At 35.4% G+C, this 20,130-nt stretch overlaps 1 protein-coding gene across 18 annotated transcripts in view; it reads left to right on the forward strand.

The window, feature by feature from the left end:
• DOCK9 (dedicator of cytokinesis 9) overlaps positions 1-20,130 on the forward strand; it is a 113,961-nt gene that overhangs the window by 38,428 nt on the left and 55,403 nt on the right. For all 18 annotated transcript variants that reach the window (XM_077173541.1, XM_077173533.1, XM_077173539.1 and 15 more), the window contains exons 3-9: positions 6,817-6,906; positions 8,613-8,695; positions 9,791-9,860; positions 13,852-13,947; positions 14,539-14,673; positions 18,228-18,402; positions 19,688-19,755. In XM_077173541.1, the coding sequence (XP_077029656.1) occupies positions 6,817-6,906; positions 8,613-8,695; positions 9,791-9,860; positions 13,852-13,947; positions 14,539-14,673; positions 18,228-18,402; positions 19,688-19,755 (717 nt within the window). The remainder of the gene's footprint in view (positions 1-6,816; positions 6,907-8,612; positions 8,696-9,790; positions 9,861-13,851; positions 13,948-14,538; positions 14,674-18,227; positions 18,403-19,687; positions 19,756-20,130) is intronic.

The following is a 20,130-nucleotide window of genomic DNA, read 5'->3' on the forward strand; positions in this document are numbered from 1 at the left end:
TTTACTGTGGGGAAAGTTGATGAGTTGGTATATTTTTATATTTTAGATGAAGGACATGTAAAATCCTATAAATTACATCTTGAATTTGTAATTAATTTTCTCTGGCCTAATAGAGTGTTTACCTGAATGCAGCTGGACTCTCTTTTTAATACAGTCTGGGGACATCTTTTTCTTTGATCCTAACACAAATAACTCTACTTGTAGTCTTCCCACTCTCAGCTAAAATTTTTGAGTTTTGGGAAGCTACAGTTATTTAGAGAGGAGTTTGGGCTTCATGTGTTCCCAGCCATACATGGAAGTTTATAGGAGTAAAACTTCTTGAAAAGGAAGTTGTACTGAGACAAGTTTCAAATACAGAATCTCTCAGGATGATACCCTACACCTGCAGTTGCCTTCAGGACTGAAAAACATGAGTAGGCTACACCACCAAAATCCCCTTCTGCAGTGTGCCTCTTCAGTATCACAGATCAAGAGGAATCCAGGTTACTTCTGCTGAGTGGGCCCTTATCTGATCGACTGGTTCACTTCCCAGGGTCATTCCAGTGAGCAGCTCTGAATTATCAATGGAGAAGAAACGAAGCCATCAAGAATATCCTCAGGCATTTTGTCTGAGCAGTCTGGGGGTATGGCTGAAGTGTTTAACTGCTATTTCTAGTGACCTCCTGCAATTCTTAGCCTCAGGCCTGTATGAATGAAGCTAGTCCATAGCTCAGTCTCATCCTTCAAAAGGAATGACTGAAATTTGTCATAAATCATGATGGCTTTTGTCATCCTTTGTTTGAGTTCTGTGGTCAGATTTTCATCAAGGCAGGCATCAAAGTGTGTATTACATTGGAAGATTTCCTTCAAGTAATCACAGTTTTGGAATATAGTCAGTTTTCCTGTTTCTTTATATTTCATCAGTATAATACCTGAACAAGTTTTCTGGGTTCCCCCAGTTTTGGCAGTCTCATTTTATATGTGATTTACATGAAGACAGGTTTGTACTATCAAACTGTATTATCAAACTTTTATTTCCTTCGAAGACTTGCTGGCACAAACTAAGTCCAAATATTTTTGTTGTACACAGGACTCTTCTGCACTACTTTGATCTATCTAGCTTGTTTTCAACAACATAAAACGTTTAAATCTGTCATTCAATATATTCAGCAAATATTTCTAAGTCAGAGAACTGAAAACTCTTAAGTGCTTGTTGCTTTTATTTGAAAGTTAGACCTTTTAACCGTGTTCAGTTTTCCATAGCCATATTTACAGGTTTGAAATCACTAGTCATTATATAGTTGCCAGTATCATTTGAATAATTAAAAAAAATATTAAGGCATATTTTCTGTGTTTGCCATTCAGCTTCACATGTATTTTTTTAATTCCTCTATCTTGTGGCTGTCACTCAGTGTCTGAGCAGCTCTTGGGTAAGCCATGGCTCAAATGTTTGATAATGGCTTCATCCCCTTCAAGAAAAAAATTAAATAGTGAACTAGAGCATTTAGAACTATCTGTAAACACACTTAGGACTGTTTATAGGTGGAAATGCCTACCATTGTCTAGAAACCTGTTCAAGCTATTTCCTTTCAGAGCATTCAGTTTTTATCTTTACAAAGTTCTTCCTCAAACTTAGGTTAAATTGATTACAATCTGAAAACCCTTGCCTGGAAAGGAAGCCCAGCAGTGCTAATTTATAATGACATTAAGAGTAAGGTTATTTTGTTCAACATGGCCCTAAAACTAGCACTTAAAATGGCATGGGAAATACTTAGTTTGCAGTACTAGATACCACTTTTAAAATTTTTGGAACATTACAGAAGAAGCTGCTTGTTTTCAAAAAAGCACCATTGATGACACCACCCCTGAATTTATGTTAAAGTTTAAATTATTTAGAGAGAAATTGGAAAGAAATATTTGTGCTTGATTTGGATTTTTTCAGGTAATGCAGTTAGATAACTGAAAGTTAATTTATTAGGGGTGAGAAGCTATTATTAATGGAGCACCAATATTAATTTTTAGTCCATATCAGTAGTGAAAAAGCACAGCAACTGGCTTTTTTTGGATCACATATAGCTCTCCTCTCTTCCTCTCTTTTTCTCTTCCTCAGATTAAAATTGTCTAGTGAGAGAAGGGGGGAAAAAAGCAACACAAAAGTGGAAAATAACTATTTTTCTGTCAGGTATGACTGTTCTCTAAACATGCTGTCAGAAGCAGCTCTAAGCTCAAATCACTACCAAAGAAACATTTGAGCAAGGATGCTCAAAATGCTCAGAAAATGCTTCAGTCTTGGAAAGCTCATAAAGTTTGAAGGATTGTTCCTCAGCCAGCTATCTAGTTACAGGAACCTGTCCAGATTTCCACTTAACTGCATTTGCTGTTGTCCCAAATGTGGTTAGCTGAGGTTATGAAACCTATTTTCTCTCTTTTTATATATGTTTGATAGCAGTTCATTTACTTTTCATAAGAACATGATTTCTGTTCTGCTTTGTGCAGAGCTTCAAATCCAAAAAAGTTGGCTTGTAATTTTTTTCTTTCAAGGTTTTTTTTTTCTTTCATGCTATTATATCTAAATAATAGCAAGATTTGCTTTTCTGTAGTTACCAGAAGAGCTCTTAATCAGCAAGTTCATCTCCATATATTGGGTCTTTTTAAATTTACCACTTGAAAATTGTTTCAGCTGCTTTTCACAAGCTCAAGCTCTGAGTTTTCTGCACTGAGTTCACCTATAAGGTCACTCCCTACCTTGTTCTCAACAAGTTTATAGGGGCAGACCTGTTGTGTTTGGAGACATGTTTTGCTGTTGGCATCCCTGAATTTGCTTTCATTCTTAGTAAGTGGGGTGTCTAAATTTTGTTCATGCTTTTCAGTCTGTTCATTTTTAGCTGCATTTTTGTCCTCTTTCATTTTGTTGCCTATACAATGTGTTTGTTAATTGTGATGGTAGAACCACTTTTCTGCCACTCATTGGAACATCTCTATTAATGTTCTTGCTACTCTCAGTCACAACAATGCTGCCAGATTTTCAAGATTTCCCTCTTCTAACCTCTTGGTGAGAAGAGCCATCTCCTTTGTAACAGTAAATTACTATATCCATTGGATACTCTTGTATCCAAGCTTGTGCCTCTTCATGGCTGCTTGTAAATTTCTCACCTGAATTTCAGTAATTTCCTCAATAATGAAATGTCTTCATAACAAAATAGCATTAGTTTAAAACAGGCCACCTTCGTGGTGGTGGTCATGTTGAAGTCGTATGCTCAATGACTGCAAAACTGATGATGTTTATTTTAATTGCACAGTGGTAAATTATTTAAAGGAACCTTAACCCAAAGCAGTACTAGTGTGTACTTGGCAATAAGTCACCCTTTATCTAAATACTTTTTTTTTCTTTCAAAATACATACGTTTTGAGTACTACCTCCATTTTTAAAGGAAATCATAAAACCATAGAAGGGTTTGGGTGGGAAGCAAACTTAAAGATCATCTTGTTCTAACACCCTGGCACAGGCAGGAACACCTTCCACTACACCAGTTTGTTTTCCAGCCTGGCCTTGAACATCTCCAGGGGTTGAGCATCCACGGCTTGTCTGGGCAGCCTGTTCCAGTAACTCACCACCCTCACAGTAAAGAACTTTATCCTAATATCTCATCTAAACTGCTTTCTTGCAGTTTGAATCCATTCCCCTTTGTCCTGTCAAATGATGCAAATTCAGGCTAAATTTGCTTGTAGCAAATAAAATGTGGGTGCATTTCTACCCATATTAAATTTGTCTTTGCAAAGTTATCACAGTGTTATTTTGAAGGCAGTTTGGTGCTTTAGCTTAGACATCATTTCACCTTTGTTATTTCTGGGTTTGAGCCATTTGGATTTAACACACTTTCACTTAAAGCTCTCAGCTTTTATTTAATGCGAGTTAAGTACTTCTGAAAATAGATCTTGTGCCAACTTTGCAGAAGTAAAACTAAATCCAGGTCATTCTATGAGAAGGCACATCTTCAGTAGAGGAAAAGCAAAAAAAAAATCCAAGTAATGTCCTTATTTTAGAGAGCACAAATTAAACTCCTCAAAAAACTAATTTTGAAATGTTCCAAGTAATTTCTCTATTACTTTTTCCCATTCAAATCTCTTTGGTGTTTTTCCTTAAGTCTTTAGCCAACTGTTCTAAATCAATTTAGTTTGGAAATTACTTTAAAATACAGGTTCTGACACTTCCTATACAAAGGATCTGACACTTCCCATGCAAAGGTGAAGTCACTTCTGACACATGGTTATTTTAAGGGTAGGATCTCACAGCTTGCCATCTTTGCCACTGAGTCTTTTAGAACAGTTTCTGTCTCTGCATCTAGAGCATGAGCCTCTGTGGTAACAGTCTCACTGGCAAGCACAACCTTGGGGCAGAAAGAGCATCCATTGCAGTCTGCTTTCCTTGTGGACACGTTCACTATCCACATTCCACCAGCTTTTGGGTAGTGAGGACTCCTTGGTTGACTTGGGGAAATGTTCTTGCTGCTCTTCTCTTTTCTGAGACCTCAACATATCCTAAATCCCTGGGACTCAGTCAGGAAGTTGTGTCAGTGAAAGTCTGTTAAGTGTTTGACTCCTGGCTCGTGTTAAAAGTGGCCTTCCTTAGTTTTGACAGCAGACTAATTAAAAGGGTTTTTTAATTTTCTTTGAGAGCATGAGACAAACACTTAATGGTTCCTGAGGCTACCATGAATCAAATGATCACTCAAACCCAGAGAGTTGAAAAGTTTCTTTCCTACAAAACAGTTCAGCCAATGTAGTTGTGAAGAGAGTTTGTTGAGAAGACAATCCTTCCTTTCCCAATTTTTCTTTTGGAATTTAATGTGTATTTATGTGCATGCTTTCTTTTAGAATAGAATATTGTGGTGCTGCTTAAGTAATTATTTTTAGGAGTTTGCTCTAAATCACAGTACCTCACTCATTGCATTTCCTGGCTCTTTGATGCACTACTGCAGCTGATGGATGTGCTGAGAAGGAGACAGATGCATTAAGACAATTACTAATATGAACAAAATTGACAAGTCAGATTCTTCTGGTTTGTCACTGATATTGAGACAGTACTAAGATAAAAATCTTATTATGTGAGAACAACTAGAAAAAAAGCCCTTAGTATTGTATTGATAGTTGTCTAGTAGGGTAACTGCAGCAGACATTTTAAAAGTATGTTCAGCAAATTCAATTTTACCAAATTATGCTACAGTGTTAAAATTTGATTGATGAGTTCATGGGTTTCCCATGAAAAGTGCCTGGTAAGATGCCACCTTAGTCTCTGGTTTTTCTTAAAATAATATTCTTTTAGGAAAGCATGGTATAACTGTATGCTTGTAGAATATATAAAACTGCATGTAATATTTATACATTATATAAAGTATAAATAATTTCTCATCAAATATCAGACTATTTCATTGGAATAGTATCTAGAAATTCTGGTCTTAAGGAAGTTTATTATTCTTAATGGAAGTTTTTATTTCCATAGCTTGTGAAAATGAATACTTAATATGATTTGAAGATATTTCTAGAATTAAGAAAACTTCATTTTTAAAAGCTGTTAGCATATAAATGTGTATCTTCTTGCAGTTTGGTATTTTGTCTTTTAACTGTAGTTTGCAAGGTTTATTGGTCCCATGAAATATTTTGGGGTTTGTGGTGTTTGTTTTTAATACCTCCCCACCTCTCCCACCCAAGAAGTCAGCATTGTCAATTTTAGTGCTCTAGACTAGATGAATGAGTTGACCGTGACTATGGGATTATTTTTTTTCCCTTTCAATCTTTACTGTAATTGAATGTTCTTACTTAAATACCCCCCCCCAGTTAATGGAGTGAGCCTTTGGTAATGACCAAGATAATCAATCACCTTATGGATCAGACTCTCAACAGAGATAAGTTAAGCTAATGTACTTATGCACATTTTGTTTTTCAATATCACTTGGGGAGCTTTTTCTTATCACATTTTTATCTGATCCTTCCTGGATGTGTGGAGTCCTGTAAGTAACAGGTGAGGGACCACAACCCCCTTCCACGCCCTGGCTGTGAAAAACTCTCTTGCTCACCTTTGATGGCCTAAGCTATGAGATTCCTTTCCAGATAGTGCAAAAAACTTCTATTGCTGTGTGGTTATTTTCATTTGTGGTCCAGAAGATTTTGTTAAGTTTTCATCTTTTTCACTTTTACAAATGTAAAGTATCCTAAGGCTTACTTCAGCACAGGTCTGAGAAGCAGAATTTCATGGTCACAGAGAAATTTCCTGCTCTCTGGTAGCCTTCCTGTGCCTCTCTGAGTTCTGACGTAGGATAGGAATAAGTTCTGACTTGGTAGGCTAAAGTATACTTCAGTGATCCACACCTTCTCTCTAGACCTGCTAGTCTGAACAGTGCTAGTCTCATTTTATTTGCTTGAGATCTGCAGTTGAATTACTCTTTTATTTTGGTGTGGTTTTCTTACCTTCCTTGAATAATAGTTTTTATGTGTAGTAATAACACTACCTTAATGTCTGTCTTCAGAATGTTTGAGTTATGTTGTCATGGTGCAATTATTTTTTTCTAGTATTGTCTTCCCCATGTTGACAATGTAGTGGAAAAAACTGTCCTATGGCATCTATTCCTCACTGATTCCAATGTTGCCCTTATTGTGAAAGAAGGAACATGTCGCTTCAACAAAAGCAAATTCTCACTAATTGGCTATTCTGAAACTTCATATTCATAGGATGTTTTCTGCTGAGCTTCTCTTCATTGTAGTGGTGTAACTGAGTGTGGCCACAGTGTGTCATCTCCCCTTTAATTGCAATTTTCATTAATTGCTTTTGTTGTTTATCAGACAGCATTATTGCAGCGGCAGAGTCGATACATTCGGTCAACGGTTCCTGAAAATGCAGAGAAAGAAGCTCAGAGCCTGTTTGTAACTGAGGTAATACTGCAGTTGCATGTCACTGTGTGCAATAACAATATTATACCTGACTTGTTTTTCTTCTTCATTTACCATTTAAAACAAACAGAAAAATAAGCCCTGGAAAAAGAACTAAATATTTATTGCCACTTGTCAATTATTTCAAGGCAAAATTTCCAGGAAAACCCAGTATTAAAACCCAGTATTTTTTTCCATTGGTGGCTGGAAAAGAAGTTTTACAGGATAGATTTTAATTCTTTTGTTTGCGTCATTGGATTTTGCAGATGGTTCTCCTCCACTTCATTATGCTTTTGGCTTTTCCACATGAACGTGGGTGATTTCAATGCATAATATTGGATCTACAATAAATCTGGAATGAATCACTGTGACTTGTTTTTTCTGATAAACTCTCTCACACTAGCCATTCTTACTTTGTTTCAAATAATCTTGTACAGATTGCTGGAACAGAGGTATCCAGAACTGTAACGCTTGTGGAGGCCAAAATTCATTATGACTGTTCAACTTGTATGCTATATGTAGAAAAAACATCCTCAACCCTAAAGTTTCTCAGAACTGTTTGCTTAGGTTGGCATTCCTTTGGTTTTGTGAGGCTGTTCTTCATTTATTGTCTTGTTGAAGCCTTTAAGGAATTAAAGGTTCAATTGTTTTTTTTTTTTTTTTGTGTTTTCTACTGATATGTTTTAAGCTGATATTTTAACATCTGAAACAAGTAAATGTCTGTTGTAACTCTAATAAAACTGAAGGAGCTCCACATAGCTGAATTTACATCAAAGTGTTTTATCCACACTGATAAATACCCTTAATACCTAACCTAAACATTTCTGAGATAAATTTGAAGAGGATAGACAAGAGGAGGGAGGAGTGCTAGAGGTAATTCATAGAGTTTAATGAGTTTCTGCTGAAACAATTGCTTGGCAAGTATTAAACTCATGTTTTGAAATACAAAAAAAATATTTACGATTTATTGGATGCTGTGTTTGTGTATGTGTAGGTTTATTGTGTAACATAAAATTTTGTACGGAATGGTTTCTGTCAACAGATTTTGTCAGTTTTATGTTACTTTGTTCAAAGCCAAGATAAATCAGTACTTTTATGTTGTAACAATATGGGTGGAGTAAAATGGTATTTCCTGTGATCTAGATCAGAACTTAATGACATAATTGCTTTTCAACCACTGCAAACATGCAGTCTAAATTTAAGTATTAATTTAATTGCCCTGGAAGTATAAATTCAGGAAAATAGGTTTTTGGCTTTCTGTATCGCTATGTGCACAATTGAACATTCTATTTTAATAAGGTGTCTGTTTCCGTGCTGAGCTGTCTTTGGGCTCAGTCATGTTTTCAGCTTCAGCTGAGTTTTCTAAAGACTTGGCCATGTTTTCAGCTTCAGCAAAATGCTGCTTTAACTTTCTGGACGACTGAAGATGGTTAATCCAGATGCTGAGTGCATTCATCATTTTCTGGTTTTATTAAATACATGTCTAGCATGGATCATAACATTCCATTGAAACGTATAACTTGTTCCAAAAACCTAAATTGCATTAGACTATTGCAAAAGAAAGGAAGTGTACAGAATTTTCAGAGATTGATATGTAACCATAATAGTTCATAAACAGACATATCTTAAGAGATTTTCTTGTCCTGTGTCTATTGAATGCCTTTAATCCTCTTCCAGTTAATATTGATACTTGGTTTTCATTTAAACAGTGCATCAAAACCTACAATTCAGACTGGCATATTGTTAACTATAGATATGAGGATTACTCAGGAGAGTTTCGACAGCTTCCAAAGTAAGTCTGTGACTTAGTTTGTTTAGTGGTATGATAAATTGAAATTGTGGAGGAATTTTGTATTTAATATAGACTTATTTATTAGAGAAGTATATTAATATATATATTATATAAACTGAAATATGCTATATCCATATTTAATGGTCAGTAGAGATGATAAAGACTTGTTGGATGGAATTGATGAACTTGAATGTGTAATATCATGTTAAACCATTTGCTGGGAAAGTACTGTCATAACATTGCCTTGTTAACAGGCAAGTGAAAACAAGACATTGTATCATTGACAATGTGACTTTGAGTATGATAACTAAAACAGGCTAATGTTTAGATGAACCTAAAATGGTAATATCCTGTTTTCATTGTTTCAAAGGCAGCTTTTGGAACTCCCTTTGGGAGCTTGGGGAATAGAACCTAACTGAGATGGTTGGAGCAGGTTTTCACAAGGATGATTCAAAGTACAAGCCTAGCCGACATCTGTTACAAACTTTCTAAACCATCTGCTAGAGAAATGTTTTCCCACTTTTTCAAAATTTTGTAGGAAGAGTATAGAGATTAGAACCTTAATTCAGAATGTCTGAGAGTAGCTAAATACCCTGAATACCCCAGCTCTGGAAGATCTATGTCTTCCCTGATTGCTCTCCTGCATCTATCAGTTAAGAAATAGTTATCTTGCCCTTTGGAGAGTTCTGATCTACTCATAGGTTTTGTACAAGGCAGTACCTGGTTTTCACTTGCCCTGAACAGCAACCACAATAGGAATTTAAAAAAATGCATTGTCCTGCAAGGAGCCACTGGTTGCAGGTATGAATTCTTACTGATAAGATATTAGGAGTGCAGTGAATGAGAAGGCATCTGTTCTCTTGAGTTCCACTTCAGCACAGTAACAAACAGAACAAAAAGGACATGGCTGCCAGATGTACAAATGAGGAAAATTGCTTTCTAAGAAGCAGAATTAATGAAAAATACATGCTTTTACTTAGTTATTCTTGTGCTTTTTCTTCTTCAGTAGGAAAAGAACATCTAAATTTTTTGCCTCAATAAAATATATAAGTAATAACAAAGTTCCTAGTACTTCAGAAGCTTTTTCTTTTGTAGTAAAGGGACAAAGCCAGACAAGCTTCCTGTTCATTTATATGAAGTGGATGAAGAAGCAGATAAAGATGAGGTGAGATAATAACAATTCCTTACTTTCTCTTGTTTTCATTAAAGAATGTTGGGTGTGTAGAGGTTGTCAGTTTGGTTAAGTGTTGATGTCAGTACATGAAAACAAAGATTAGCTTGAACCACCTTATTGGGAAACAAATCAGTTATTTTTCTTGTCTCCTTTCAACTAACCTTGTTCTCTGGAGATCTGTTAGGTGAGCCAGAAAAAGTTTTGGCAGATAATAAAATTGAAGTTTTAGTGCTTGGTGACATATAATCCTTCAGCTGTCATAAAATCTTTTTTATACTGTGCCTATGTAGGCAGGTTTCCAGAGGGAAGTGTTTCCTGCAGTTTAATCATGGAATTGAATAAAATCATAGGTGAATCTGTTCCAGCACAACAACAGCACACACACTTCAGCATGCATGACAGTATAGCAGACTGTGTGTGTGTGAGCTAAAATCAATTCATCACAAATATGAGCGCAGGATAAGACTTGAGGAGCTGTCATGGAAACAAAGGCTTTAAAAATTGACTAAAACTCCTAGATATGTTCTCTGGTGTTGTTGACTTAGGGAAAGGAGAGATGTATAGCATCAAGCAATTTTCAAGTATATTTAGAATGCCAAAGACTTTTTTTCAGCAACTGCCTCTGTTATTTTTGCGATTTATTTATTTTTTACCACACCCTGTTCCAAAATATGTTTTTAAATGCCACTGTTACCTTTTCTTACAGTTACTTGAACTCTTCCATCTCAAACAGGAATGAAAATAAAATAATTTTTCTTTTTTGTGGTTTTTTTTGCCTCTTGGCAATTACTTTGCTTCTAAATTCCTGGTACTCAGAACTGCTGCATATGAAATGAAAGGATTAAATGTGAAGAAGTTGTTTGGGGAATTCATCTGAGTAGATAGATTCCCAAGCAGAGAGTCCCAGGCTGACATTTATCCAACACTGCTATTAATCTGCACTGTGATATCTGGACAAATAACTTTATGTATCTATATCCAAAACCTCCTCTTTGTAGGATGGAAATAATTATGATTACGATTATACTCACATTTAAAAGACTTGGTATTATTTACTGTGATAATATTTCTGACAATAGAAGTGTATTAGAAAACAGTGAGTTAAACACTAAAAAATTAAATGGGTGTATAATTGACTATAATTCTAACCATGAAATACATTATGGGTAGAGTTAGTTAAACATTGAAAAACTATAATTTGGCTATTAGCAGGTAATATGTGTTTTATTAGGAAATGTAGGTAGAGAGGAGTGCCTGTGTCCTGTAAGAATAGGCAGGAACAGGGTATCTCTTTCAGAAGTACAATCACTGGAGGAGAGCTCTGCTGCTCCTTGAGGAACTTAGAAAATAAACACAAGAAAAGGACATGCTAGGAGGAAAAGGGAAGTTAGTGGTACAATAGAGTGGGGCGACATAAATTCTTTCATCAAGGGAAGACCTAATGCCAGAGGTGTTTGTTTCAGACGTGAATATCTTTCTATGCCAAAAAGCACAGATGCAAACCTTAGATTGAGAGTTGTTTGGTCCTTTTGTTTCGCTTTTGTTTGTGTTTGAAGAAAGCTGATTTATTAAGAGAATCATAGAAAACAAAAAGCTAAAAGTGATTAAAAATTGGAGGAAAATCAGATAAATATTAGTTTAATCATACATCATTAAAAAGGAGAAAATTACCTATCCGAAGTTAATTCAGGCTATCAGGCCATCAGGTTGATGTTTGCAAATGGAATTTTTCAATCCGATATGGGATCAAGATACAGGATTGTTTTTGTTGAAACAGTTGCTGTTGAAGTAAACTTTGGAGCCAAGTTTGTGGGAAAGATCACTGTTAAAAGTGCAGCACAGTGTGCAGCAGCAATGATAAAAGTGAGGAAATTACCTTACCAGTTGGAAACAGGAAGTATGTTTTCAGTGTGAGAGTGGTGTGTTAACAACTGGATCCTGGGTTCCTTTGTATGAACAGATGGTCAGCTGGAAAGATTCAGTAGCTTTTTGGCTCTCTAGCCAGGAATTCTGCCTAACAGAAGAAATGCTGTAACTAGAGAGGCCCAAATGATGCTCAGTTCTATTGCTAGAAAACAGCATGCAGCTCCACAGAGTTGGGAAATTGTGCACCTCAGAGACTGGGAATTGGAGTCTTAATAGAGCTAAATCTTAATTTTTGTTATCTCAGGTAATGAATGAATCCTAGTTATGTGAGGTGATCCTATGCATGGTTTGTGCAATTACAGAAAAGCATTGGCTGTTTTGTCCCAATTTTTCACAATAACTCATCATCTACTCATGGCCTTACACTTGTAAAGGTGATTTAAACCCACCCTTTCCTTGGGGATAACTCATGCCAGGGGAGGTGAAGAGTCATACAGAGTCATATTTGGAAACCCAGTGTTTTAAGTTGTGTCTGTATCTTTATTCTTGTACAAGAAAAATAATTATCTAGGTAATACAACAGCAGTGGAGGCTAATGACTTGAAAATATGGAAAAATGATAACTGGGTTGCTTGGACAGTGAGACTCTTTGGGGCACATGAAAATTTACTGAGTATTTCTGTTCTATGCCTTTGGGCCATTATCCGATGCTATGATGATGACCATGGGCCTAACTTCAATAGTCCCAAGCTGACTATAATTTTAAAAGGTCAAATTGATGCATCTTTTGCCTTCTGTTCACAGTTTTTTGAAGTTCACATGTTCATATGCTTACAAATATGCAAGTTAGACAGACTAAATAATCTGTAAATAAATTACCTAGTAACATTTTACTGAATGTTCCTTGATTCAGTTCCAGAAACAAATTAATGTTATTCCAAGATTTGGTTTAATGTTCACTTGTTGAACTACTGACTCTCTCCCCCTTATATAATCAGGTTTTTTTGCATGTTTTCTTTAACAGCCGAGGAAAGGAATGAGAAAAATACTTGAGGTACTCGAGGATGTTTTGTGATTTTATTTTCAGCTGGATGCTCAGCTAATTCTGAATATTTCAGTAAAAAAAATTACCAGAAATATTTCTCCTTTATATGGATGAAAATCCTCCTACATGTCTAATTCATTAGTAGTTTTGTTTCAAAATGGGCTATATCAACTGGAAACCATGGTAACATCAGCTTCGTAGTACTCTAAAAGATTACTTGGAACTGGTGATTTAATATTTATTCTGTGGCAGTTATAAATCAGTCTTTTTGATCTGTTTTGATTGCAGAGGGCTGCTTTTTGGTAGCTGTTAACATCCTAAGGTTTTAGATGCAGTCATTCAGTTCCCTCCCCTGGCAGATGGATGTGGGGTACAGGCAGTGGGTGTGATGTGTGATGCTTGCATTGGATCTGCTGTTTGTGAACTTGCCATCACTGCCAAGTTCAGTCTTGTTCTCTCTGCAAAGCTTTGATTCTGATCTGTAAAAGGGCAGACCCAATTCAAGAATTAATTATCTAAATTCTTAAGAAAGTAATGTTTTTGAAGTAATGTATGTAAAGCAAAATGGTTTGAGAAATCTTGATTGAAGTTTTGGATAAGCATGTGTTTGCATTGTTCTTTTTGGCAATAGAAATTGGTGAAAATTCTTACACTCTGTGAAAAAGGTTACAAGGTAAATGTAAGCAAATGTTTTAAGTTTTGACTTGTTAAGTTTGCTCATTCCCCTGTTTTATTGGGATTTGTCTGGACTAACATGTAGCTATCTATAGGCTGGATCATCCTGTTGGCTGTAGATAAAGCCTGTAGAAGTGGCCAGATTACACAGTAAAAGTTAGATGAGGTCAATCTCATGCCAGTTCTTTAAATAAAATAATGGAAAAGCTATAGCATTTCAGCAGGGACTCATGGTACATTATTATCATTATGTTATGACCATAGTTATTCCAACTTCTAAAATGACTTCTGAAATTACTGATAAATACTACACAGACTGTGATACAAACACTTACCTTTTCTTTTTTCTTCTTTTTTTCTTTCTTCCTTCCCCTGTATTCCTTTCTTCATCTCCAGGATGCAGCATCTCTTGGGTCTCAGAAGGGTGGAATAACAAAACAAGGATGGCTGTACAAAGGCAACATGAACAGTGCAATCAGTGTGACAATGAGAGTAAGTTTAAGAATATCTGACATATAACAAAAACCTGAGCACTGATATTCAATATCCCTGGGCCTTGGAGAGGTGAATCTGTGGTTAAGTTCTAAAAAAAATCAGATGAAGAGAAAGAGGGAAGCTTGTATGTACTTCATATATCTGAAACCTTGCTTTTATTTTATGTAAATCAGAAAAAAAAGCCATGAAAAATCTAATATGTGGGAGGAGTAAAATTTTCCTAACTGTACCCTTGTGTGATTTTAGTGGAAAAGGACTGTGTAATATTGATGGGAGTTTATTTGTTTGTATTTTATATAAAACTATAATTTTTAATATGCCTCATGTATATTATAGAGTCAATTTTAAATACCTTTCAATAGGTCAGAAATAGTCAAATGATATAGGACAATCCTGCTGCAGATATCATAACTTAATTTTTTTTAAATTAATGGTTTCTGTTTTCTTTTCTGCAGATACTGATTATGTTATCTATAAATAAAAACTTTTTTCCTCTTACCTACCATTTAAATAGCACTTTTGGGTATATAATGTGAAGCTAATTGATACTTGTGTTGTCACTGTTCTTCCCTCCTTTCTTTTCACTAGTCATTTAAAAGAAGATTTTTCCACTTAATCCAGCTTGGTGATGGATCCTATAATCTCAATTTCTACAAAGATGAAAAAATATCAAAAGAACCTAAGGGATCAATATTTCTAGATTCATGCATGGGAGTGGTTCAGGTAATTATAATTATTCTGCCTGTTTGCCCATTAATTTGATATTTATTAGTAAGTGAAATTTATTTAAAATATAGATTAGTGTTGTTGAATGTAGATAAGTACCTATTATGCAGAGAAACAAGTAGATAGGCTTCATCTTGCCAAAGCAGTGAACAAGATTTCAAAGGGCAGGAGACTGAATTTTTGAAATCTTTCTGAAAAGAACATAAATTACTGGTTGATGTTAAGTATTTAGCAAACCAAATTCAAAGGCAAATGCACAAAGAACCCCAAAGTTGGCAAAGTAATGACAGCATAAAATTGAAGTTTATTTCAGTTAGATTTTGTGCTTGCATGAGCTGTAAAATGTTTTTCATAGCTTCTTGTGTGGGATTTTTGTTGCAGGAGTTGTATTGAATTCAAACACCCTTCCAGATGCTTTCGTTTGACCTTTCTAATGTTACTTTTTTGTGCTTTTCTTTATTTTGAAAAGTTAAGGGCTTTGGTAAAATGTTTGTCAGTAGCAAGGGCCAAAGAAAAGATTGTTTTTCATTTTTTTTGTGATTCTGCTATGTATTTATAGTACAGCATGTAACTGTTCTGTTAGGCACAGCATACCTGGAAAAACCCCATGGGTCTTGGGGTTTTTTTTAACTTGCAGAATAAATAAAGAAATAGGCAAAGTTTAATAAAAATGTATTGGTTAAATAATATTTTTGTAACATAAAGTTGTTTGGAGATTTACACAAAGAGATAAAACAGCTTTACAGAGGATTTTTGCCCTGCAAATATTGTAATATTGTCTTTTGGATACACATTTAATAGGTAACTTCTATTAAAATCTTATAACTGTAATAAATTTTATCATATTGCAAGTTATATATATAATTTTACAGGAATTATTTTGCCTTAGAGATATAATTCTGGCCAATTCCACTGAAGTGAATTTAATTTGTGTTTTTAAAACAAGCCAACAAACACAAAAGTGGTTCCTAAACACAGCTGTAGTCTCATCAATAAATACAAATACTGATGGAAGGTGCAAAGAGGAGAGAGCCAGGCTCTGCCCAGTGACAGGGCTGGAGGCAGCAGGCACAACCTGAAACACAGGAGGATCCCTCTGAACATCAGGGGACACTTTTTCACTGTGGGGGTGACTGAGCACTGGCACAGGTTGCCCAGAGAGGTTTGTAGTGTCCATCCTTGGAGATGTTCAAAAGCTCCCTGGCCACGATGCTGTGCTAAATGGCTCTAATTGGCTGTGCTTGAGGAGGGAGTGTTGGATGAAATGACGACCAGAGGCCCCTTCTAACCTCTAACTCTTCTCTCATTTGGGATTTAAAACCTGAAAATCTCTTTTCCTCACACATACTTTCATACTGTTCCATACTTTCTGTTCCGGCAGTTCAATCCAATTAACCTCAAGTTTCCTCAGACTCTGCCAGAAGCTTGCTTTTTAAAACAAACAATGCATTACTGTTTCTTTTGTTCTTCTGCAAGTAGGGCTGATACAGTCATCTCTAAGTAAAACTGTACTTTGGATGCTTTAAAATTTATACTTGGCTATGTCTCTTAATGCTGTACTGTATTGTACAGTACCCTCAGTGATCAGCTTGGTACCTGCTCTTCAAAACTGCGTGTAAAAATTTGAGACTAGTTATGAATTAACATCATGTGTAAAATCAAAACCAGTTAATGCTCACTTCCAAGAAGCCAAGTAGTTATTCAGTGGCTAGAATAAAAGGGTTTGGAAACTCTTTTCTTCACTTGAATTTTTGGTGGGGAGCAAGTAAATGCTGATTTAAACTATCAAATATTGTCCCAATTCCAGACGTGTAGTTTTATTGTCTTATATTATGTCCTGTATCCTTTCTGGCTGACCTTATTGTTTTACTGTTCCTTACTGTTGGTGTTGAATTAGCATTTAAAAACTCATATGGGAAGAAAGTGGTATCTACACAGTAGAAATTGCACTTCAGTTTAACAGAAGAGGAAAACAAAGGAAAAAATGTGTAAGGATCCCAGCCATCTTACTTTGAAGTAGTCTGACATGGAATTCATAGAAATGGTTTTTCTTAGGTAGTTATGCTTACAAGATTTTGTTCTTGGAATGAAACTACTTGTTTCAGAGTCAGTCTTTTCAGTGAGGAGAGATTAGTTCCTACTGCATTGCTATAACACTCCCCTGGTCTGAGTTCATTCAGTGCATTTGCTTACTTATTATTTCAAAGACAGTAGATGCCTGAGAGAAAAATACTGACTTCACTTATAGACATGAAGTTAGACCAGAATATGCTGCTTCATCAGAACGTGTTTTAAGAGGAATGCTAAATTTGTGCAATAGTGGGGTTTTTATTTGGTTGGGGTATTTGGTTTGGGTGGATTTCTCTTTTTCCCCAAACTTAAATAATGAGACTGAAATTCCCATAATTCTGTTTGGTGTTTTCAGACTTGGTTTTGGTATTGTTTTGTTGGGTTTTTTGATTTAATACTAAATTATATACAGACTTTTCTGATTATAGATGTGGAGCATCTATTCACACATTCAGCCATATGTGTAGGTATAGTTGATCTAATTCAGTGTTTTGTGAAATCTGAGATCTGTGACATCTGTCACATGCCTCTGTCAAGGCTTTATACTGTGACACATAGAGGTTTACTTTTCTCAGGATTTTCCATTTATTTCAGCGCTGACTTCAGCTGGTAGGATTGCCTTAGGTCTGTCTGAAGTCCACACTTTTGTTTGTATGCTTGACAGAAACTCAACTTTGGTAGAAAGTTGACTGTTTTGTCAACAAGTAGTTAATTGAAGAATCACAGATACAATGAAACTAATATGTAATTTGGCATTTAATTTAACTTAAACAAAAAATCCCCCAACCATTAAGTCTGCCTTACTGTTAATTTTAATGTTTATCTAATGCATTATCAATTTGTAAAACTAAATTGTTGATAATATGGAATTTTCATTTAAGACTTTTGAATTCATTCCCAGAAACATGAGTCAGGCTAAGTAGCATTTGAAACCCTGGTTTAAATTGTGCAGAAAAGGATGACAGAAATGGTTGAGGAAGAAAAAGAGGAACTGATTCACAATTTTATGTATATCTATATGACTAACAATATTGGGGCATTTGAGGTTGCTGTTGGTTATAATTTTACCTCCAGTGTAAAAGCCCAGTCTGACAACAGTTGTCACTCAAATATAATAGCATTTCATGCTTTTTGTTTTCTTTTTTTTTTTTTTCAGTAGACCTTAGTTAGCTTCATTTCTAGGTGATCTGAGTACATAAAGATTTGAAAATGGGATCTTTTGGGTTTTTATAAAATGATTGCAAGCAGAATGATGACTGGAAACTGGAATACAGGCTGTTCTCTTTCCTACTTGCACTTGTTGCAGTGCTGTGAATAACTTCAAAAGGTCAAATGTCAGAGAGCAAAAAGTGTCATTATGACACATTTTTTCAAAATACCAAGCTGTATTTTTGTATAGAATATCTGAAATATGTGTAACTTCCTCTGATAGTGGTTAGACAGTATGTCAAGTGCTACACAGGTCTTTTATTTTCTTATAGAACAATAAGGTCAGACGTTTCGCATTTGAGCTCAAGATGCAAGACAAGAGTAGTTTCCTTTTAGCTGCAGACAGTGAACTTGAAATGGAAGAGTGGATAAACACTCTGAACAAAATCCTTCAGCTTAACTTTGAGGCTGCAATGCAAGAAAAAAGAAATGGCGAGTCCCATGAAGGTAAGCAGGGTTTGCAGCAAGGCTGATGTTATGTGACCATGTCTTCTTACCTGCATTTTGGAATGAAGGGCTTTCATGTGGCTAAATTTTTTTGTTGTTGTTGTTGTTTTCTTTGGTCATAAAAATTACAGGCCTTGTCACTGTCCACTTCAACTGATGAGCATTTTAACCTTTTGGGCATTAAAACAGTACTGTTCTGTATTGATTCCAGTGGAGTCAAGTCCACAAAATAATTATGAGATTGATTAGGCCTAGAAAAGTAGAACCCACAATGTAGAATCAGGACTGAGGCAGTTTAAGGAAGAAAAGAAACTTAGGATGGACTTGTTTTGGAATGTGTAAAATGCTGCTGAAAATGAAATAATCTGTTCTGTGGTCACTGTAGGTAGAAATGGTGGTTACAATATGGGGCTTAAATTTAAATTTAATTCCCTTGACCACAAATATTTCCTGCAAGTATTGAAATAGACTGCTTGGGTGTAGAATCCTTTCTGTTGGAGCCCTTTAAGAATAGGTCAGGCAGGTATCTGTAAGGAATGCAGTGTATGTCACCAGTATCTCAGTGACAAAAGGATAATCTAGATGTCCTCTCATTCACTTTTCCTCTTGAGGGTGGATGGGGAGGGAAACTGGTGTGAACACAACTGTATGCATATCCAAAAGAACCTGGAGGATATTATAGAAGGTTGTTTTTTTAGAGATAGTTCAAAGTACCAAAAGGGATCATTAGAGTTTAAAATGAGATATCACAGTCTTCAAAGACTGTCAGAATTTAGTGTGATGTTTGCAACAAAAACAGATCTGAAAAGGAGAAGCATCTAGCTCTGGGAAAGACATTTTAGTCTGTGGTCCTTAGTTGACCTTAGCACTGCAAGATGTTTATAGCTAACTGAATGGCTGCTTTGTAAATCCAGTAACTGTTGCTGAGTAGAGCTGGGAACCTAATGAACAGAGGGAACTTGTTTTGAAATCAAGTTACAATGCATTGTGGAAAGAGTAATGCAAGTTTGTGCACTGAGCATCTGTTTGCCTCATGCAGATATTAAAATTAAAGATGTCTTCTGGTAAGATTAGAAATAACTGCTACTTTAATGATTTTTGTAACTAGTTACATCTTTCAAGAATCACTGCATCAAAATGATGCAGTTGTCCACAACCTATTATGTCAATGGCTGTCATTTTTGAGGGGGTAGGAGATTAAAAAAGATTAGATTCTTTTGCTATGGAGTTTTGTCAGCACATTTGAATTTTTATATTTATTTTAAAATGAGTTTTATAATTTCAGATGATGAACAAAGCAAACTGGAAAGCTCATCAAGTAGTTTTGATAACTACTATCCTGAAATTGCCAAGGTAATATATATTGTAAATGTCAACTTGGGATATAAAGTATTAAACCTAAGTTAACCACATGAACTTTCAGTAAAGGTAAGGCATTGGCTTGTAGCTTGTGGTGCTTGGAAAGCTTAGGAGCTCTTTTATGAGGTGTGGTTTTTGAGCTTCATTATTTTCTGCTTTTGGAAGGAAATGAGATATTGTCTTGAAGTTTCCTATATAAATCTTAATATGCTGTTTAAATTCAGCATGTCTTATTTTATTAATTCATTATATTTTGTGTTGGTTTATTGCATTCAGGTAAGTGTTAACGTGTTTCTATAGAAATCTAGTTATACTAAAGTCAAGTTTTATTTTTAGACTTCAAAATCCAGGGCAGCTGAATAGCAGTGA

The sequence above is a fragment of the Agelaius phoeniceus genome, chromosome 2, assembly GCF_051311805.1.
Source record: "Agelaius phoeniceus isolate bAgePho1 chromosome 2, bAgePho1.hap1, whole genome shotgun sequence".
NCBI lineage: Eukaryota > Metazoa > Chordata > Aves > Passeriformes > Icteridae > Agelaius > Agelaius phoeniceus.